At 39.2% G+C, this 23,947-nt stretch overlaps 1 protein-coding gene across 1 annotated transcript; it reads right to left on the minus strand.

The window, feature by feature from the left end:
• Positions 1 to 4,573: 4,573 nt before the first annotated feature.
• PTGFR (prostaglandin F receptor) lies at positions 4,574 to 23,681 on the minus strand. The gene is made up of 3 exons (XM_030455366.1): positions 23,623 to 23,681; positions 21,937 to 22,463; positions 4,574 to 5,382 (listed from the first exon to the last, which is right to left on the minus strand). The coding sequence occupies exons 2-3, from the start codon at positions 22,429 to 22,431 to the stop codon at positions 5,077 to 5,079; spliced, it is 801 nt and encodes a 266-aa protein (XP_030311226.1). The 5' UTR covers positions 22,432 to 22,463; positions 23,623 to 23,681; the 3' UTR covers positions 4,574 to 5,076.
• Positions 23,682 to 23,947: the final 266 nt, after the last annotated feature.

Genomic DNA, 23,947 nt, shown 5'->3' on the forward strand with positions numbered 1-23,947 from the left:
AGTGAGGTAAATAGAGTTGTTCTTGAAGTATCATTTGGAGTTCCTAAAATGTTCACAGGAAGCCTTTTTCCTCACACAAGAAGGGTCAGATCCATTATGGTAAACAGCTGTGACTGAGCAGCAGTTTGGTATTTTTGCATTATTAATTCTTCCTGTAACTTGCTACAAATATTATGTTTCTTTTCTTGTTTCTTATGAATAAACTGTACAGAGCAAGACCTAATGTTACATAAAATTTAGAGATCCTGAGGATCCTGAGGATCTCTAATCAGATCCCTACATTTCCACCAACCAATACATTCCATAATTGCACTGCCTACCCCTTTTAAACACCTCTAGAGACACCTTTTTAGTCACCTCTAGAAAGTCATCGGAATACTAAATTTTTCCAGAGTTGGATGCAAAAATGAAGCCCTTTCTTTTGCTGCAACAGAACTGGAAATGCTCACAGCCATGTTCTCATGCCCTGTAGGGGTTAATTCTTTCAGCACACTCTCTACCTGAGGACTCAGGAAGAAAAGCCTGCTAGTAAGAATTTGCACCCAGCCAGAGGGTTTAAGATGTGTATTGTATCCATCCATAGAAAAGCAGAGCATCAGCTACACTGCAAATCTGTTTTGATTTGTCAGATGATAATGAAGAGAAATACAAGCAAGAAAAAGAAAAAGTATAGATTACTGCTTAGCAGGCAAGAACAAAGAAGAGGTGATAGAGAAAAACTTCCAATGGCCATTGCCTTTTTTAACCTTAAAAAAAAAAAAAAAAAAAAAAAAAAAAAGTGGTCTAATTATCTTAAATAACCAGAAAAGTCTGGAAAAGCCTGAAGAAAGAATGAGTTAAGGAATCTGTGGTTCACATTTAAGAATTCTATAATGATAAACAAGTGCAGGTCCTGTTCACCAGCTTTTGTCTCACCCCACCAAGGAGCTGAGCTCACAAAACATCTGAGTAAAATTAACAGCTCCTTGGGGGGGGACCTCTCATAGCCCTTCCCTTTGCTGATGCACTTCCCACCACACTCTCTCTCCTTCACCCTTGTAAAATTTCTGGCACTGCAACACAGAGGAACTTGACGTATTGTGCCTCTAAACAGTCACTCCCTCTCTTGCAGCACTTTTTTTGTTTGCTTGGTTTTTGCCATTTTTGCAAGGTCTGTCAACTCCCTCTGCACTCAAATGCCAAAAGCAGTGCAAAGGCACCAGTCCCAAGATGTTGGAACAGCAGCCTGGCAAATGCTTCAGTGTTGAGGACTTTTTATTTGACAGGGTGAATTGTAATAGAAGTTCTCCTCCCAAAGCACCTAGCTGGACATGCTAATGATCTCAGGAAAAGGAACTGTGACAGGGGTTGTTCCATGTAGACAATCAGAAATGATACTTTTCCTATTGTTTACCCCTTACCTATTGTTGTACTCAAGAAGAGAAGCAATGAGACACAATACCTGTCACCACCAGTCCTCTGGTTGTACATCCATTGGTAAGGTGCAGCTACCTTTGAAAACTTATATGTGAATTAGAAAAAACTATTATCATAGCCACTAATGTGCAATATTTTCCACCTGAGATACTCACTCATACTATCTGATAGCCAGTGGGTACTAGAACTCAAAACTGGGTTTCCTCCTTGGAGCTATTTTTCATCACAAAGTAGTAAATGCAGGGTTATCTCAAAAACACAAAATGGAACAGCATTACACTGTTAGGATTTAATATTTAACTCTCACTCAACTGGAAAACAGTGTCTGTTCAAGGCATACTTTCCTCAATATAATGCAGCAGGACTGAACTAAAAGTGATTGTTAGCTGAAATCAAAGGACAGTTTTGCCATTTTTAATGCTGGCAGATCACAGAAGTTTAAGTGAAAGGCATTTGGTGTTTAGGAAGCAACAAAAGTTGCAATAGGTGTTGCGAGTTCCCTTGGGATTAGTAAACTTTTTCCCAAGTGTTGAGAATTAAACCTCATGCCAATCAATGCAGCTACTCAGAGATTTGCTGTGTTACCAGCAACATCCTGGAGGAGTGTATCAACAGGAGAGGCACATCTCAAAGGCCCAAATGCTTTGTCCTAAAGGATCAGAATGGGTATTGCTGTTCCTGAAATAGTTCCTAACACATCAGACTAACATAACAAAAACACTTACACACAAATATCTTCTATACAAAAACACAAAGCAGATACTTTGCCTCAAGAGCCAGATCAAAAGGACCTTGAGCCTTGCTCTCCATCTTTTTATCTAGGTAACAAACCACAGACATTTCTCTAATCTACACAATGAGCAACTTGTTACTGATGCTTCTTTCCTTCAGCAGGTTGATTCAGCCCAGGCTAGGACCTCTGTTGAGGATAACATTCTTCCTTATATAGCCTGCCATTGCTTAAGATCCCAATTAGGATAAAATATTCTTCCACCCTAAGGATTTCCTCAGTCATTAGTCAGAAATGAGATTCACCTTCATCCCACTAGAACATTTACTGCTCCTGCCTGCTCTGGAGACACTAATTACTACCCAGCAGTAAACAGCTCCTGACTAATAACATCATTAGCCAGCCTCCAAAGAGATCCTCAGCACGGTGCTAAGCGGGCTGCCCTTTCCTCACTCACTGGGCAATACTCAGATCCTAGCGTGAAGCTGTCCTATTGATTTTTTTATCATCTCCTTTTCCATAACACATATAATTTGCTAATCATACGGCATAGCACATTGTGGGCTTTCCTGTGCAGTGAAATGGAATAACAATGAAATCAGATCCTTGGGTGGGGCTGTATCCTGAACTGCCCCTGCAGGCTACCAGACAAGACATTAACAGCAAAACTCACATTGCTTTTGAGATTTATACTGTACGTGAAACTAATCTGAGTCTGTGTAGAATGTTGGAAGATATTTGAATAAAAACACCTTTAATCCAAATACCAAAAGCTCTCTATTTCACTCTTCTTAGCATTTCCTAGGAAAAGGTCATCAGAAATTGACCTTGCCTGCCTTGGAACACCTGCCTTGGAACACAAACCCTGGCAACTCCCTGTAGGAACTCCCACAGTTCCTTGCCTTTGCAACTGCTATCCCATGAGTGAATGGCACTGGCTGGCTTGAACCCAGTGTGAAGGGTTTTTTGTCATAAGAATTATTTTTTGCAACTTCAGATCCTTTTTGTTACACAAAAATACCAGGACTCTCAAGACACAGTTGATAACTTTAATGACGCTCTGCAATTTACATTCAATATGTATTAGTACACAAAATATAAGAAAATCACATATACATATAAACTTTTGTTTGTTTTACAAATCAACCAGTATGAACTACACAAGCTACATTTATTCACATAACAAAATGGAACATTGATGAGCTTCATTCACCGATCAAGTATCTCAACAATTATATGAACCAACATTTTTTGCAGCTGCTAAAACAACTGTCTTCTGTAAAGAACAAATAACTTATGTCAACAGATACATCAGCATCACACTCTATGAAATGAGAAAGCCAAATTGAGCACTAACAGAATGCTTCCAGATTTCAGCAGAACCCACATGAAGAGCTTAATCAGAATCAAATCTGTCCATGGTTTATCAGCACTCTGACTGAGATAATAAATCACATACAGAAAATCTTTAAGGTAAACAAAGCCATTTCATGTCATTACAGGGTTATTTAACCCATTTATGCCTCAACCTTTTTAAAACAAAAAGGAAATAGCTGTTAAAACAACAAAAAAAACCTGAAACATTAAGCCTTTTGGGTTTTATTTTCTGATTGACACTTTTCTCACATACAACATAAATCTGTAGCTTGTGAATGGTTTTGGTCCCTCAAACTGTCTTCTTTGTGAATCAGTTTTTGACTAATTCAAATAGACCAACAATTCACTTAGGCGTAGTTATTTGAAGTTAAGTTGGTAAAAATAAGATATTTCTATCTTAAAGCAATTCCTCTGTGACAAAGTCTCTGGTACTCTCATTTTTGCTCTGGAACAGAATATAGTCACTAGAAGTTTCTTTTAGCAGCATTAAAGGCAAAGGGCTACTCTGTAAAGTCCTGGAAACTTTCTGGTACCTTCAATTATACTGAATGCCTTCAGTTCTTCTAACACAGACCCTGCAAATACAGAGCATGAAGTTTGCTTTCACAAACACAGCCATGCTCCGTGTGCATGAGGGAGCAGGTCCTGGAGAGATGCTCCTCTGGTCATGCACATCTCCCATGTGATACACGTGAGACCTTTTACCAATGAAGTCTATTCATGAGCACTTCAGTATATGCATTTGGGAGGGGGAGGCTGGGGGGACAGGGAGACAACTACTTTTTTTACAGACTAACCACAGCTTTATGTCTGTTAATTTCAATTAAAATTTGTTGAAAGTACTAAAAACTGGTAGATCTAAAAATGCAACTGTAAGCAAGCTGAGCTGATCCACTCCTGTGTCCCCATGGGGAAACTCACGTTTTATCAGTGATTTGAAAGGAACACTTACACTGATGAGGTTTGCAGCTCTCTCAAATCTTCATAGAACAGTAAATAATTAAGAGGTCAAGACAATGAACCAAGCAAACAGGATCACCTAATAAACTGGACACAAGCAAAATGTCTTTTATACATCCAATTGGAAAATGCAATGCCTAGAAGCAAATAATAACCTTATGAAAAGGATGGTGGACTTGACTTTAAGAAGCTATGACTCTGCAAAGGATTTGGGAGTATCACTGAGAGATAAAATCTACCCCTTTAAAAATCAATTTGGAGATCACTTCTGCATTTCCACGTGTTCTTAAGAAGTTGACTGAGGTAAAGGATTTGGAGGGATCGTAAGGAACCCTGTTTACTTTAGTACCTGTAAGGAAGAAATACAGGCTTATTTATGATTCTGGTACCAGTTTTGGAGGGGATATATTCTAAAGGAAATTAAAACATTCAAGTGCATCTTTTGGAGTAGTAATATCAAACCAGTAAGCAACAAGAGCAAACCACTCACATTTTGAAACAAATGCTAAACCACTGAGCCTTGGATTTCATTTTAAGGTATTGCCCATGTATGAGCGTTGCCTCCATCATCTCTCCATACACTGTGTTTGACTTTAGAGCCCCATAGAGCTGAGTGGCTGTAAGTTTATCTGCTTGGAACTTACTGGTGACTCAGATATTGCTGCAACCTTCAAGGAATTCTTGATGGAGCTGAGTTCCCACATGTGTAAGTTTATGATCTGCGAGCCACAACATCCCCTTGTGATCTTGTACAGGTTTCTAAGTACGGCTTTCCGGAGAAGAATGTACACCCAGGGGTCTAAAATCTGATTCCACGTTGCCATTCGGAGAGCAAAAAGTATTGTTTCACAGGTCTCCTTTGAATGACTCTCATTTATCCCAATTCTGGCCATTGTCACCTGAAAATTGAACATTTTGAAATTATACATCAGAAAAATACACCAAGAGAGCATGTGTATGAATGAAATTGTTTCAACATTAATCACACCTTCACAGAATCAGTGCATCCCAGCTGCAATACAAATACTTTCATGCATGTAACATTTACCATCCTCGAAATCCTCTCATATTTTACACAAGAGGTACATGTGCCTCTCCTGAATTACGGATGATGAACCTTGAGCAGAGGGTGGCAACCAGCCAGAGAATATCCTCCAAAAGCAGGGATGGGTTTGAGTAAGGAATAAAAATTTATGCAGAGTTTGAGCTAACAAAGAATGACAGAACTATTCCAGGGATGGACTGTTTTTGTTTTCAAGGCTAGAAGCCACTGGTAGGTTAGAACATTTTATAAAGGGTATTTAATTTTTCACATTTTCCAGAAAAAAACCTGCAGATACAGCACCTTGATTTTGTCAAGAAGATCCACATTTAATCTGCAACAGAACACAATTCACCCCCAGTGGAGGGTTTAAAGCTTTCCAAGAAATTTAAGCCATAGTGACAAAGGCCACCAGTGCTCCTCCTCTTGCCACTGGAGATACAGAGGGTTCCATTCCCCTGTGGAGGTGCTGCACATGGACAGACCCCTACCAGCAGCAACACTGCCAGAGTTTCACACGGGTGGAGGCATTTGTCTTCCAGCACAGCTCAGCAGGGCTGCTGCTGGCAGAGGATACCCAAGAACTACGTCAGCTCAGTAAGTTGTGGCTGGCCCCCCTGCTTTGCAGAACTGCTGCCTGGACAGACCAGCCCCAGAGACACAGACGTGGCTGGGGTCCTGCCCTGCAGAGCCCTCCTGCACCTTCTGCCTCGGAGCTTTTGTAACCTGAGTTTCTGTGTGAAGAAAGCCTGACCCTACAAAGCCAGGAATCTGCCAAAGGGAGATAGATTATCTCTCTGTTAAAAGCACATGAAGACTTTTTTGGTAGAACGATGAAACACTGTAAGGCTTTAATTTCCAAAACTTTTAAGTGATTTCATTATTTAACTGAGAAATAGGATATTTTACAACCGATGCTGGAAATACACAGATTTATTGGGTGATGAGAGGTAGGGTCAGACTGTCTAGTGCAGAGGGTCATATTTTTACAAAGATCCATTGTAAAAAAATAAATGAAAAACATAATAATAATAATTAATGAAAATAGAAAACTGCTGCTCAAGACCCAACAAGCCTATTTCACTCCTTTTTATATGCTTCCCTTCATTCCTAGGGAATCACTATCCTACTTATAGTGTGCAGGTCACCACATAGGAGTATAAACTTGAGTGGAACCATGTGAAAGCATAAAAGGAGACTGTCCTTGCTTGTTCAAGCATATGATTAAATGCTTCTGTATGGAAACCTATGGAAGCAGTGGAGAGAGCCCATAGGAACATTCCTAAAGAAGCTGGTGAGACTGGTAGGAGCACGGCTGGGAATCAGTGCGAGGATGAGAAGAAGGAGGAATGTCTGAGCACAGCCAACACAAACACTTAAAAATCAGTTCCCTGAATCAGTTTTCCACCCCACAACCATAGGGCACATTCCTCTCTGACATCAGCAGCCCACCCAAACTTGGACAACTCCTTTAGCTTCTGCACAGAATGTTTTCTCAGGACAGTCCTACATTTTATTTATTAAAGGTCCAATACCATAAGCCAAACTCAGACAGAGTGCTTCTTACTCATCCAAGTAGGACCAGGCAGCATACAACAGCCCCAAAGAGCTCAAGACCATGGTCTTTCTCCGGTATATATGCTTGACTTCATACAAATATGCTTGACTTCCTAGCTTTCTTGACATACTTGAAAATTTTGGTTTTCTTCTCTTGCATCTGCAAAATTAATAAACCCCAAATCCAATGAAATCCCATGTCCAGAAGAGGAGGTAGCAGATGTTATCATCTAGGAAATCAAATTTGAAAAAATTGTAATATTTCCTCACATGTTATCCAGCAAACTTGTGAGATTCTGTACCATTGAGTCATAATCACTTTTAAGTGAATCCATTTGCTGCTCAACTTGAGGGCTCAACATAAAGTACCTCTGTTTTGATTATGGATTTACATAAAGTAAATCAGAACAAGGAAATTTAAAACATAATTTTATGGATTCTGATACTTGGAGACACTTGATCTGGAACATTTAAGTTACCGCTTCGGAATAGTGGGCATATAAAAATAATATACCAGAACTCACAAGCAGCAAGTAGAGCTTATGTACCCAGCTGAATGCTTAAAGTCCTTTTGAAGTCATAAATTATTAAAAAAGCCTAATACACTACCAGCTGTCCAGTCAAGGAAGGATTTCACTGAATCAAAACATGCACACAGTCTGCATTTGCTCGATAGGTGCAAGGAAGTCACGTCTGGCACAAAGCAACAGCTTGGAAACTGCAACCAGAGCTGCAGCAGCACTAAAGGGATTTCTGAAAGCAGGACCTCCTATGCAAGCACCAAAAGGAAGCTTCTTTTCTTCTTTTTTTGACTAATACTGTTCAATAATTACTTCAAAATCAAGAAACCAATTCAGACAGAGTTTTCTCCTCCTTCCCTGTAGGTCCATCAGGTTAGTAAAATGGGGGAATTCTGTCCTCTGTAGCCAGCAGTACACAAGTGGGGAAGCAGGAAGAGGCAACAGGGCTGATCTCTACAACTGGATTTAATACTAAGGTAGATTCAGTAGTATGACACCAAAAAACTAACCCTCAGCTGGTAAACGACATTTTTTAACATATTTAGAATTGTAAAAATCCAAGTAGCATTTTGCTGAGTTATCCAGTGTTTATATGAACACAGCTGCAGCATGTCACCCTGACTCCCTAGTTTGGGGAAAAAAAAAAAAAAAAAAAAAAAAAAGTGCCACATGATGTAACCAGTACAATTCAAACTTTCTTTAAGAAAGTAACTACAAAAGCATAACTGTAAAAGTGCTTTTTAAACCAAGGCTGCTTGTTTTTAAGATACAAAGTTGCTCTGACTCAAATTAGCTCTTACTGTTTTAAAGAAAGGCCTGAGAATTCCCTGTCCCTAAAAATATATACAGAGAAATCAAATTTGTGTAAAGCAAGGACTTAACACAATACATCAAACTTCATCTTTTTTCCAATTTTAGGCTTCACTAAAACCAGAGCTCACTCTGCAAGATCCTGAAATTCTGAAGGAAAAGTTTTTAAAACATTTTGAAATTGTTGACTGCTACAATTTTGCATCTAGCAGACACCAACAGAGAATTTCCCTTAGGGACAGAGCTCAGTTCAACAAACCAAAGAAAATTGCACCAAAGCTTCACGCCATTCTCCAAATGTAAACAGCATGTCTTTAATTTCCTTTCCAATTGGATCTCAATTATATGAGAACAACTAATAAGCTAAATGGCAGCACTGCTTAGTCACATTCCTCTTAGTGCTCAAGGACAGCCAGTCAAAACAAAAAGCAGACTTTACAGCTAGTTAGGAAATCAGGCAAAGTATAATACAATTTTGATGCATTTCAGCACATAGGCTCTAAATCCAAGTTCTAGCCTTGACTTCAGGAAGCTGGATAAAAAGGCAGTCACAAAGAGATTGACACAGATGGCAAAGCAGACAGGCAAATATTGTTACATGAAAACAAATATCAGAAAATCTCTTCCTCAGCCTTCAGGCTCCATTTCTCTGTGGGAACCCTGAAGACACTCCCAAACATCTTCCTCTTCCTTTGGATTTCTGTATAAGCAGTTCCGAGAATTTCCATTAGAAGAAAGTTCACAACACTGATGCCTATACTGAACCCAAAGGTACAGATCCCTTTCCCTTAAACCACACAGAACTCAATAACAATATATATATAATTATTTTGAATTTCCAGAAATTTTTGTAACTTCCATTATTCATACTTGCTACAAAAAGTTGCAGTCTGCTATAAGCAAGAGCTGATTATAAGGTGATGGTTTGTAGTATTCTATCAACACAGATTTTAAGGAAAGAACACGAGAGAGACAAAAAAATGAAAATGTATCTATCTCCACATGTTATGTACCATTTTATATCTTCTAAGAACAGCCATTAGAAAAGAAACACTGAGAGCAAATTGCCTATATCATTGTTATACAGATATTGCAGAACATAAACCAAGCCTTTGTTGAAACAAAGCTGAGTATGCTTAATCAAATTTTTTTATGATTCTCTGTGTCAGCCTAAAAGCAAGAACTTTCAGGAAAAATATGTACTACACAAGTTCTGCCTGCAAAATGTTAGTACACACACTGTACACTGTATGCCACATAATGATTTTTATCTTATAGTTATGCAACATGTTTGTCCCCTAATGTTTTCCTTTCCCTTTTTAAAAAAAGAAAACATGAACCATGCCTTCATCTTTTATATACCAGACAATCTAGCAAGTAAATTTTAACTAAGCACAGTGATTTTACAAAAAATATGTATTTAAAAAATAACTGGAGAAGGCAAAATGCACTAGCAAGTTACCTTCCAGATTTAAGTCTGGTGGGTACTTTTAAGAGGACATGTACTACTTGCACATGTAGAGTTTTGCAGGTCAGCTCTTGAGAAGTAGCAACAAAGTCAGAGAGTCTGCTTTTTGATCATTTACATTTCTGTGAAAAAATAATAATGCCACCAAAAATGGATACAGGATCCACACACTCACTATTCACTTGTGTCTACTTCTGAAAAGGAAACCAAGTTCTAGTACAAAACAGATAAATCAAGAATGGCAACTACCACCTGCCATGATATGCATCCTTAAACATGCAAGTTTACTAATTATCCTTAGAAAGGTCTTTCTCCTCTCAGGGTCACAGTCTCTCTTAGGAAACACAAAACCCAAATGAGAAACAGACTAAAAAGATTCAGATGACCAAAGGTAGCTGAGGTTGCAAAAACATTTGGTAGAAGTTTATCTAGCCTCTATGTGCTTCATAGTTACCTCCCTTAAAATGGACCTACATGAACATTTGGGAGGGATTGCGAGGCTAAAGGCATTTAATGCTCAGAGGTGTTTCCAAAGCAGAACTGCTGTGGAAAAAAAAAAAAAAAAAACCAAAAAACAAAAAACACAAAGCAAACAAAAAACAAACAAACAAAAGTAAAGAGAAAATAGGAAAACACATCATTTCCCACAAAGCAAATGAAAATAATTTCTAATACATCTTTCTCAGACACAGTATACTTTGTGAGTAGGCAATTCTTCACCAGCTGATGCTGCTGCTTCATGAACATGGTACCAGTCAGGGTACCAGTCAGGCTACAATGTTCCTTGTCTCATGTCGGCAAGCTCACAGCCTTGAAACACTATGTCCAAGCACCCCTCTGATTTGGCAGGGCAGTTGTCGTATAGCTGAAAGCCACCAGCAGCTCAGGTCCATCTGACCTTGCTGCATGATCTCTGAGGCTGTTCAGTTCTGAGCTATCTGCTGTCCTCACACAAACCCAGCTCTGCAGAGGACTCATAGTCTATTGCACTCCATTACAGTGCCATTACAGTGTAAAGTTTTCACCATCTGCATTTTTACAGCTTTATGCAGAATACTTCTTTACGTATGGCATTATACTTTCTGAAAAAAACATTTGGAAACATAATTTGAAATGAGACTTTTATGTCTGGCAGAATTTGTCAAAATTACTGAAGAAAAAGAAATGTAAAGTGCTATGACATTGTGCTTGTTAAATTTTATTAACAGTCTTTGGCGTTATCATGCTCTGTGTAAGGCAGGAATGCAATTATGAAATAAGCCTCATAAACAGAAGGATTCCTCTGTGTGCTTAAGCTTGCAAATATGAACTGAAAGTGAAGCTTTGCTTTTCTGTCAACTTTCTTAGGCCCTACCTATTTGCATCTGAATTGCAATAACATAAATTCTCTTCAGGCGTAAATGAAGCGTTCGAGGTCACCCCTCTTGCGCTTCTCTGAAAGAATCCAGATATTTCTATCTTGGACTGGCAGTTTTTTTTCCTTCTTTCCTTTTCATCCTCTTAACATTAGAAATTGTTTCATCTAGCAATGTAATTACTCTCACAGCTTAATTAATTAATTCATTTGAAAGGAAAGCAGATTGGACACAGAGAAGAGTTTAGCACTGAAAACAACAGATGAGTCATTTCATATTGAACAGACACAGTATTCACACTGTAGTCAAATAAACAAGCTGTTTCCTGAGCTACATGTGTTAAAGGTACAAGAAAGCCTAATTCCACAGAGAGGAAGGTATTGCTGCATAACAATGAGGCCTAGAACAAAAATCCCTTGTACAAAATAAATTAATTTACAGAAAAAGCTGAAATATTCTTTACCCAGCAATGCTAAGAGAAGCTTTACTGAACAAGAGTTAGACTTCTCAGTACCAGAAAACAGACTATTTCTAATACTGCATAATAATGATCATTCTGATATAAATAATCAAATCAAAAAGGTATTTAGTCTATATGTTCAAGTACTTCAGGACTATATGTATTAAAGATCCATTCATTTTTTCCTTTGGGGGTCACACCAGCATCATCATCACAGTGACTGTGCCTTATTACTTAATTATATTTCCACTGTATTTATTGCTCTGAGGAAAGACAGATTCAGCAAATCTTCCATTTACATCTTTGAGAGCAAGAAAATATTCTTCTGCAGGGAACGTAGTATCTGCCAGGTCTTACCTGGTCATTTTTTAAAATTCTCTCAGATTTATTACTTCTGTCTAAGAATCCAAGAATTAGGCTGAATTATCTAAGAGTTCCTTGGACAGGCCACTCCTTGCTTTCTGATAAATAGTGCATACACGCAGGCTTTCAGAGCAAGTACCACTGAACCCAAAGGTATTCATAAGTATTAGAAGTGTGAAAAGAAAGAAGAATTTCATGGTGAGTCACTCATGATATATAGTGACCTCTTCACCTCTTCTAGATTTCAGAAATGCAGATGGCTTTGACGTGTGACCGAGCCTGCAAGACCTCAAGGTTTAAAAAATGTAAAGAACCTACTCTAATGCCTATCAGTGGAGTCAGACTGTCAGTGTAACTGTCTAAGAAATTATTGTGTTTATTACATGGGTATAGGAGAGGAAATAAGGAGGGGGGAAAAAGATATCTTAATTTGTAATTACATTTATGTATGTTTATGTTTACCATGTATGCAGCATACACACTGGAGGAAAATGAAATCTCTTAGACATGGTTTGGAGTCATTGTCACTATATCTTGGTGCTACTGATCTGCAGTACTTGCAAATCTGGCTGAAGGCAAAGGAAGATGTTTTGCATATGTGTTTCATGTTATGTTTTCCAAAATGGCCTTTAAAGTCACTTATTCTAGATACCATTCTTGAGATGTACGCTAAGAAGCCATGAAGAGAAATATAAGGGTGAATGAATTAGCAATATATTTACCAAGTTGGAACATACAATTTGCAATTATTTCATTCTTTCTTTCTTTTTGGCAAATAAACTAAAATGGACTGCTGTGCAGATGGACCATCTTTTAGGTAGAGGTGAGACAAGAAAAATGAAATTTACATTTAAGAGTGAGTTATTTCTCACTACTTCTGCAAACTGATGGTCCTGATAGTCAGTGGATTCAATTTTAATTCCAGCTCACTAATGAACTGTAAATCTTAAAACAAATTGCTATCACTCATATGGATCCTCATCTCCTTCCTGCTTTGCCTTCTGTTTTAACACCTTTTCCTACAAGGAGACAGAGGAGAACATGGCTGGACACATCCCCACCAGCACAAGATTCCTCCTCCCCACACCCTTATGTCCTGATGCTGATCATTACATAGCTGACAAGGTTGCTCAGGGGCAGACACACTACATCCTTCACATGCTCCCTCAGTCCCACCAGTTCAGGGTGGCCTTGCAGCCCAGGCACAGCCAGCAGGTCTGGGACAGAAAGTGGAGGACCTGCTGGAGATCAATCAACTTCCATTTGTCCAATCTTTGGTTTCTGGGAGTTTCGTACTGAGGCCTCTTTGTCTTAAAACCCTCCGTTCAGGACAACCCTGATGCAAAGGATGACCTTCAGCTTTCTTCAGGAAATCAAGCAGAAACACAACTCTGATGCCATTCAGACCCACCCCTCAGCACGTTTCTCAGAAGCTCATTAAAAAGAAGAGCTAAGACCAAAGGGCTGAGCTGCTCTCCACTCCCTGCTCCGCCTAGAGCAGATGAGAGCAGTCCAACAAGAGAAAGTATGCAACCTACAACATGGCTAAGGTTCATTCAGGCACTCAGCTATTTTGCCTTATCTCATATGAGAATATGGAAGAATGATTCAAAATTAGTAAAACTTCACTGTAACTCCTGGTGTAAGCCTCTTCTCCAATATTTTGCTACCTGACCATTCCTATGTGTGAAAACACATCCACAGAACCCATGACAGGATCGTGGTCCTGTTCTGCCAGGCACCACAAACACACAAAGTACACAGTCACCTTCCTCAGGTTACCCAAGTAACCAGCTGCAACTCAGTACTTTCATGTAAAATTTAAGTCTTAAAAGCACGATATAAGAATTATTACTCTGTTTTAAAGCTAAATAGCATATTTCCCAGAAGTGTATCCAAATAATGTGTGCCCTCAGACGTGAACAGACCCTACACTGCTATTAAGACAAATATCTTATCCTAGAAACATTTATAATCAACATGCAAAACTTAAGATAATGAATTAACACTATAATATATTAAATATGGCATAGAACATACAAATGTATATCACACACTGACGTTTGTGATGTTAAACCTGGTGCGGATGGAGGAGTGGCTGGAGTTGTTCCATGTGGGTGTATTTGTCCCAGAGACTTTTCAGCAACAAGTTTACCATTTAAAGACTTTAGATAGTCAGGAAAAAGAGCTTTCCTAAAATAACCATCCAAAAGTGATTACGCTATGCACGACATTTTCCAAAAATGGCTATGCAGTGCATGATACTTTCAAGTAGAAAAGGCCTGAAAAAGTGTAATATCTAGGAAATAAGAAGAATGCACTTTTATCATACAAAACTGGAATGTATATTAAATTGACTTGCAGCACAGAATCCAAAAACTTTACCAACTGAAAAAACGAGAGCGGTTTTGAATGGAAATTTATCAGGCCGAAGTTTTCAGAATTCCATTTTTTCGAGATGTCAACTTCAATATTAACAAAAACTAAAAAAAATTATGTGAAAGTCATTGAAATATATTTGGAATGAAACACTGTTTGACTTTACAGATCCTTGTGGTTTAATTCTGGATATATAATATAAATTTAAAAATCAAGCAGCAAGAAATTTTGAAAGAAAAAGGGAATAAGTTGCTTTGAAAATGCAATGTTCTCTCATGAGTGAAAACCTCCCTTCTCTACTTGTTCTCTCCAGAACAAACCAAACTCATTGCATTCTGACAGCATTGGATTTTGAGAAAAGGGCTTTACGTAAGTTTTTCCAAATAGTGCAAGTCAACTTAGATAATAAAAATTATAATTATGCTTCCTCATAAGTCTCTGCTAAAGGACAATCTGTCAATATCAGCTCTTCTTCCTTCCCTGGTTCATATCACTACAGCAGGACAATATGCTGACCATTGCCCATTTCTCCTCCAGAACTTCTTGTTGAGAGTATCTCAGCTGCTTAACTCCATGACTTATGTGAGAGGGAGGTAAACACTTGAGTTACAAATATAGCCACAATTAATACAGAGTTTCTAAAGACTTTATGATAAACTACACTTCAAAACATTTTTTTAAATTATTCATATTTCTCAGGAAGCTAAAGTCCATAAAATCTCTACAAACTGCAAAAGATGAAAATAAGAAATCATTCCATTTCTCATCTAACCTGGTGGAAAATTGACAGCTGTGTGTATTAAACTTTGTTACCCTCTCTGCAACCACTTTTCCATGGAGTATTTTCATGGTGACATACAAAAGCACACTTGACCTGCCTGTGTTGTTGCTTAAACCACAGGAGACTAAGCTAAAAAGACACTTCTTCTGTCTTGAGACTAGCAAAGGCTTAATCAGAATGACTGTTCTCTTTCCTCTTAACTCTTAAAATCAGCTGTTTATTCCAAAATATCTTCAGGGCCATAATACTAGGAATGACATTAACATTTCAGCAATTTAACCTGGAATATCAGAAGCACATTCAGAGGAACCCCAGCAAGATTAATAATTGATCTTGTACTGTGTTAATGAATATATTGAGAAACTCAACAAGCAATAGGCCATGATCTGAGGAAGAGTGAAAGCCCTTTTCCTAGTGTAGCTTGAAAGACAAGCAAACTCCTATGAGATCTTTTTTTTTTACTATTTCCAGAGCAAATAAGGGAGTATTTTATTTAGCCCAACAGTCGGTCCTGATCTGACCTCTTCTGTCACACCAAGGCCTGGAAGATTAATGACCTACAGCCAATAATAACCATCACTACACTGATGCCTCAGACTAGAGATAAGGAGGTGTATCTTGCAGGCCTCCTTCTAACAAAAAGCTTTTTGCCTTTTCACTATGAAACTGGTTTGTTTGTGGAAGAAGGGGACTCCTGAGCTGGACTTGCATCCATCCCAAGAGATACAATGACAACATCCAAGGGGTGTTCTGTGGAAGTCCTGTGGCAGATCACCCCTTCTGTGCCCAGCAGCCTGCTGCAGGCAGAGTGGGAAGCAGACCCCAGACCCAGCTCCAACTTTATCTCCTTTATTCTTGCAACAATCCTGTCTCTGCATGGTGTCAACAGACAACACTTCCAGAAAAACTGACAGGAATTCTATGACAAAAGGTAGCACAAACATAGTAACATAGTCATTATCTTTCATTATCTTCTTAAAAATCTGAGTCTTGAAAAAAAAAAATGTGGGTTTACACTTGAAAAGTAACTTTTAAAACAGCACTCAAAGCTGCATAGTTAGACAAACATGTTTTAGAGTATCTCCTTCAGGCTTCAGAAACAGAAGATAGGAATTTGAAAGCCTGATTTTTTATTTTTCAAAAGAAAATCTGCACTTCTGCAGTGCAGCCCCCTTGAGATCTGGGGTGGTTCTGTATGGCAACATGGGCCTCATTGTCAAAGCACGGAACTGCACCTGGGCACACCTTGTGTCTGCTTCTCCTCAGCTGTATTTTTTTCAGTTATGGAAATTACCAGCCTGAGAGCACAAGAGAAGGGACAAAGTTAAGTAACTATTTTGTTGTACAGAAAAATATAACCAGCACTGTTTGAAGGAATACAAGCAAAATTAATAAAGCAAGGAGCTTGAATAAATTATGTCCATTGCACATATAAGCATAATGTAGTACAACAGAAATTTACCTTGTTAAAGAATACAGGAAACAGAATGGAGGGAGATGCTTCAAAGTTAGCAGAGGTGCAAACTCCTGGTAAGGTCTCACTGTGCAAATATATACATGACTACACAAACAAAAATACTAAAATGACATGCACAGAGGACTGCCCTGTACAACAAAGCACCTGATACTGTATGCAAATACAGAGCCTATAACTTAGCAGAAGCAAATAGCAACCATGAGCCTGTCTCAGCACCCAAAATACCTGGTGGAGCAACCAGAGTGGTGTGGGCTGGAATAAGGGTATTTCACCAAGAGCATCCCTGTTAGTGCAGCTCTGGCCTTGTCTCCACCTCTGGCAGCAGATTCACTGAAGGAGCACTCATGCTGGCTCTGACAGCATGCAGGTTGGTGCGATTCAGCAAGCTGTAAGCTAAATGCAGCCCTAGGTACATCAAAACCAACCACCAAGCCTTGTTGAACAAGACAGGCTCAGGACAAGAAGTCAGAGTGAGTTCAAAGGAACACAATTATTGTAAAAAATTGTAAAGGGAAGAGAAGGGAATGAATAATAGCTAATTTAATAATATGAAATAAATAGCCGAGCTCTTAAAAAAAAATAAAAAAATAAAAAAAAAAACCACAGAACAGTAGCTATTTTTTGCAGTAGAGGGGAGGTAAAACCGGAATAAAAGTTATCAGATAACTACATGGAAACAAGATCTTAACAGGAATAATTGAAATGTAAAACATTTTTTCCCAGGCTAAGACTATGTTCCACACATGAAAAAGATTAGACACATCTCTATATCATAATTTGTTTCTGTAGATAAATTCACCCTGAAATAACCCCCTCCTGTCTATATTTACAGGGAGTCTGTTACTCCAAAAGCAAAATTTAAAGTATGTTTATCCCATGAGTCCCACAGAATTTGATGTTCTGAAGTCAGAATTTACTCATACAAACATAGTTCCATAAACAACCTGTTCCACGACAAGTCAGATGTCAAGTCACAGCCAAAAAACAGGTTTTATATAACAATCCATTTCATCAGATATGTTTGTCAAAAAATACTTCAGCCCAGTCACTTGCTTGGGGAATCCAGTCCGTAGAGACTTAACTTACGCAACAGTCGCATATCCCTAGCAAAGGGCTGACTAGTAAGGATGTAAAAAGATTACTCACTACACAGAGAAGTTGTTACTATCTTTGGAACATAATTTCCTGGAATTATCTATATCAAAGAAAAATTATTTAGACTTTCAGAACAAATGTACCTCTGTAAATCATTGGCTACATATCAGAAAACTCATGAATTTAACTTGTTGCTTTTTTGTGAATTTCCTCCCACTCTCAAGTTCTCAAAAGAAGATACATGTTCTCACGTAAGGGAAGAGGCAGGGAGTACCCCTCATTTCAGTAGTCCCTTAAGGAAAGATACCCATACAGTGGCAGAAAATTTGAAAAAATAACTCATTTTTCAGGACCAAATGAGATGGAGCTTCAGGAAAAAAAAACAGAAGGAAGACAAGAAATCAGAAAGATGTCCTTGTCCAACAGCCCCAGGCAGAGCTCCACATGGGCCGTGCCATGGGCTCTGCTTCTGAAAATGCTCCAGATCTTCAGGGGTCCTAAAATAGAGGTGGGCATTGATTATAATATGCTATATTAAATGTCATACATATACCTATGCACCGACACATAAAGGCACCAAACTGAGTTCACTGCCACTGAGCAGGTGCAGAAGTTCAGTTCCACATCAGACACCACATACGACAATCCAGGGTCTTGCACTTCTGTCATCTAAAGGCACAGGTCAGTGACTGAATATGTAATGCCACTCAGAAAAAAAAAATTAAATTAAAATTACAATCTACTAGTGAAGTAAATCTGCAGCTGGATTACAGTACTGGATAGACTTGATTCTGATACCCATGCATGTATGACAATTGCTGTAACACCACACTAGGTTAAAAAAAAAAAGAAGAAAAATAAAGCAAACCAGCCATCAGATGAAGAATCACACCAAATAAATTCAAACTCTTGTATCTGCAAACCACATGTGGCATGAACTGCATTACCTTCCTCCTCTTTGCCTTCCAAAGGTTTGTTTGGTTTCTAATTGCTTCAGTTTATATCGAGGCAATTCACTCTCACATAACATTTTGTTCTGTATACTCTTTGGGATAGAGAACACATAAAAGTTGCAGTTCAAAGACTGACACTGATTTCCAAATTTTGCTTTGAGAAAAAAAAATTAAAAGAGCAAATGAATGAAAACCAAGTATGTATTTGCTCTGCCAAATAATTTCACCTATGAAAACCTGCTCAGATTTATTTCAAGAAACACTTTTTTTTACATACTGATCAAATTAAACAATCTAAACAACTCGTTTCACATATTAAAAGCCCTGAGAGGATGCAAATAAATTGGATTAGTAGATTTGGATCAGCAATTCATCATAAATCATGCGCCTTGATAAATCCTGGATCTCTTCATTGTAGCACTTTATCAGTACTTTCCTGGCAAGGCTCTGTTCCACTGCATCTTTCTCCTCCGCTGCAGTTCAGTAAAGCTTGATAAACTAAGGCTGTGCTCATGACTCTGGTTGTATTTAGTGTACTCCATATGATCAAAACAAAGGCTGGGTATGTCAGAGAACTAATTTCAATGTAAATTCTAGGACAGAAAGCTACAAAAGTTACTGCCACCAAGGACCCCATCCTATCGCATTTCCCAGGCTATCGCACTCTGATTGTTCAGCTACTTGATACTTTGCTTCAAGAAACAAATACTACTTTGCATTCACTTTTTTTTAGTGTTTCATTTCTAACGTACATTTGTCCATATCAACAACCATTTTCCATACTGCTAGGCTAATTTCCATGATAGCTTGGCTCATCTAATTTCAAAAGACTTCCAGAAGCAAAGCATCATGAGCCTGGAATGCACAGAGGGCACCTTGAGACTTCCCACTAAATGAACCAGAATTGTTTGGTATCAGCTCCCTCTGTGACACATTCCTCAAGACTGCTGAGTACAAAATGAAGCAAGAAGTCATTCACTGGCCTTTACCACCAGCTGATGAAAATGCCAAGCTCTGAAAAGGCTCAGAAAATAAAATTTTGCAGCTGGAATAATAGTTCACTGTCACCTACAATTTAGATGAAGTTAAATACTTTAACGAATGTCATGTTGTAATTTCATTAACACGTGTCAAAACTTTTTAAATTATGTTTTTATAATTAATAAAACTTGAAAGGCATAACAAAATTATCAGTACTGAAAAAACAACTACAGTAATTGTAATTTAATGTTCCTTCTTATGTTGAATAAAAGAAATCTCAAGTTAAAAAAAGGCTATAGCTCTTTTGACTATTTAAAAATCAAATCAATTGCAACCTTTAAGGATAGCTACTTTATCTGAAAATAAATGTCACCAGAGGATAATTAAAAGTAAAACCACTATTTTAATTGCTTTTGTTGAAACCCATTCTATGGCTTTCCTGAGACAAATTTCAGCAGGTAACTGGGTGCCTAAAGGTAACTGGAAGTTCTCTACAGAACCTTGTTATCCTCTTCTGATGACTTTGCTTCTGCTCTACACAGCCAGGACACTGACAAAAGCAAATATGAATTTAAACTATGATGCAGAGCAAGTCTAGAAAACATTTGAGAAGTACGGGAAAACTCTGTGTGTTGAACAAAACTGAAAGAGTTTTTGTGCATTTCATTGATGTGAAAGTTTATATCCAGACTCTCTCCTTAGAGTCTGCAGTGCTGGATTAATTAAATGTTACCTGCCAGATACACACAACTACTGTAGCTAGTATCGAATTACGGAATACAAGTTCAAGTAATTCCGCACTATGCCAAAGAAAGTAAATAGATGAGATAAAGTTGGATCTGATTCAGATCTTGGGATTTAAATTTCTGTATTTGTAAATTCACACCAAAACTGCTCCTCATTCATATCAGTGGAAAACTACGGGACCTTGTTTCTAGGAAACAAATTACGAATTCATATTACTTGTGACTTTGACTTAGCCTCTCCCTTGTAAAAAAAGTAAATTTTCTTTGGTCAGTTTTACTACAGTAAAAATAGTGACAGTAAATATCAGCTTTACAATGCCATCATACAATAGGAGTTGTCATCTCCCTTCCCTTATCCTAATCCCACTTCTTTGACCCTGCTGACTGACAGAGCACACACTAACATGAGCAGCACTTCCTGCCTGGAAGGGCCACAGCAGCTGTCAGCAAGCAGTCCTAAACCACAGCCAGGAGAGCTGAGAACACACAACAACTGCACACAGTAGCTTTGTTGGTCACCTGTCCAAATTACAAAGCCAGCTTGGTCACATCTAAAGCAAATTTTTATTTTAACCCCCTGCCAATCACTGTTTTTTAGCATGAATCTAAAGCAAAGCTCTTATTACCCTGCTAATGGAATGGAGGATTTTTACATTCATACATTATGTTAGCTTCCATAACACATCTCACAAGCAGCAGTAAACCATAACAACAATATTGGACACCCCATCATAAACAAAAATTATATGAACCACAGTACAGACAAAACAGACTTGCCACTCCAAGATTTTGCTGAATTTGGGGGCAAACTCGGGATTTGCTCTGATTTATCTTAGCGCCTATTTTGCTACCACTATCTCCTTCACAGATAGTGAACCTATCACAGTACTGGAAAGAAATTCCTCACAGTCCCTATATATTTTGCTTACTCAATCTGTTTTACTTATGACAGAAGTAGAGAATAATTACCATTTTTGTTATAGATGCAAAAGTACATACATTATGGGCAATATGCTGTAAAACTAACAATGAAACGTGAATGGAGCTGTTATCACAGCTAAAGTGCCTTAAAACCTGGAGATAAAAAATACAACTTTTATACAGTGACGTGCATTAAAAATTGGCAAACACATTAGGCTCTTACCAGGAATGGACTCCAGCAAATGCAAGAAACACACATTATAGCCAAGAGCTGAATGATCATTTCAAAATGATGAGATCTGCCTTGTCTTTGTTGACTTTTAAATTTGACTCTTAAGAGGGTAATTCCTGTGACAGCATTGCACAAGAATGAAATAGCAAGGGCCAGTAACCCAAGGCAAGAAAAAAGTAAGAGATAAAATCTGTCTTCCCAGTCCTCAACATGTTCTGTTTTATAGAAGCACCAGGTCCTCGATGCTTGAATTTGATAGGCTCTAAACCTAAGAATAGGCAGCAAAGCTATAAGAACAGCAAACAGACATACCATAGTCAACATCATTTTCACATGTTTAGAAGTCATTTTTGTAGAGTGAAATATTGGCTTAGTGACTCCAATGCACCGTTCAACAGCCATTACACTGCCCAGGAAGAGAGGACACAAACCAAAGAAAACCATGCAGATGCCAAAAACACTGCAAAGAATGTTGGATTGGTTAAACCAAATCCAGTCTTTATCCGATGCATACACAAACACTGCAATGGCTCCATTGATGAGGTGGCCAAAAAGATCCGTGACGACCAAACCACTGGCAAGAAGCAAAAAGGAGGCTTTTGATTTCTGTCTAAATCGTTGATATGCCTTCATGAGAATTGCTATTGCAAGGCTGTTGGACAAAATTCCCACTGTCATGAAGATTATTGAAAAGAAAACTGAAATCTTCTTCTCTGTGTGGCAGGTTGTGTTTTTTAAGATTCCAAATCCAGCCAGCCCTGGTGATTTCGAACTGTTCATGGTTAGGAAAGGAGAGGCAGCCCTCATAACATTTCAGCAGTCTTGCAATCAAAAGGCATCTGCAATATTAAAACCAAATATACACACACTGTAAAAGGCAAACCACTGTACAAATAACATTTGAAGCAGAAATTCCCTAGCATTAGTCTGTGGTACAAATCTAATTTCCCAGTTTTCTGAGTGATATGATATGGCATCATATTTTAAAGACATCAGTCACAGGACAAAACAATTATCTGCACGTATTACACAATGCAGATGTGATGTACAGTATCTTTATAATCTCTGCACTTAGAAGATATTTTAAATAATGTATAAATATATAATGCTCACATAGGTATAATCAGAGAAGCCATACAAAATGTTTTAGTGGTTAAACTGTATATAAAACACATGTTTGTGCAACATACTCCTAGAATGAAAGTATTTCTAAGCTCAACCACAGCCAAAAGTGAAACACTCAAACTTGAAAATTTTGAGAGTATAATTAAACTATTATTCTTCTCAGTGTTAAGCATTTATTTTCAAAACAATGTTCAAACATCTTCCAAGTAATTAAATTCTCACAATTCAACGTTTTAAATCTTTAACCTAAACAACACTATAGTTTCCAACTCCCCAGTTCTCTCACTTAAAGCACAAATTTGTATTTCAGACGCTCCCTTATTCAGAAGCCAATTCTGCAAGTTAACTTAGGCTTTATCTCCCATCTCTCCTCTCAGGACATTCCCGCTGGCAAAAAAACTTCCCATGCATTAAAAATAACCCACAAAAAAACAATAAAACAAAACTTTAGCAGTGGCCGGTACAAAGAGGTTGTGAAGCCTCTCAGATTCCGAGCTAGATCAGAAACCGATCGCTTCGGAACCAAAGGCATTTCTTAGCCCTCAGGACTCGAACGGGAGCGCAGGCAGCGAACTCCTCACCGCAGCACCGGCCCTTCCCGCCTCCCTGCAGCGCGGCAGCCACACGCACACGGGCAGCCCTGGGCAGACAGGGGACAGCGGCGGCGGCCGCACAGCCCGCACTTCCCCGCACTGCCCCCCACGCCACCCGCAGCGCCCTTAAGTGCCGCCGCTGCCGCCGCCGGGGGCGGGGCGATCCCACCCAAGTGTCACTGGTCCCAGCCCAGCCCCGCGCCGCGTTCCCGCACCTTCGCACCCTGCCGAGCTCCCACCGCTTCTTCTCAGTCCTGTACCCCGTACGTTCGCTGCTCACCTCCGCTTCGCTCCGCGGCGCCGGGGTGAGGGGCAGCCCCGCAGCGCGTTGCCCCGCCGGCCGCTACCGCCGCCTGGACCTTCGCCGCCGCCGCCCCCCCCGCCTGCCCGGCGCCGCCCGCCTCCAGTCCGCCCTCTTCCTTTTCTCCAGCCCTCCCCGCCCGCCGGCCCAGCCCGGACACCCCCAGCACCCGGTCCTGTCCCGCCCTGCCCTGCCGTCGCTGTGCTGTGGTCGCTGATGCCCCCCGCGCTTTGCGGGGCGCCCGAGGGTCTCCCAGGGGGTCCGGAGTCGCGGCACCGCTCTCCCCCCACCCCCAAAACTCGTA

This window comes from Calypte anna, chromosome 8 (genome assembly GCF_003957555.1).
Source record: "Calypte anna isolate BGI_N300 chromosome 8, bCalAnn1_v1.p, whole genome shotgun sequence".
In the NCBI taxonomy this organism is placed as follows: Eukaryota; Metazoa; Chordata; class Aves; order Apodiformes; family Trochilidae; genus Calypte; species Calypte anna.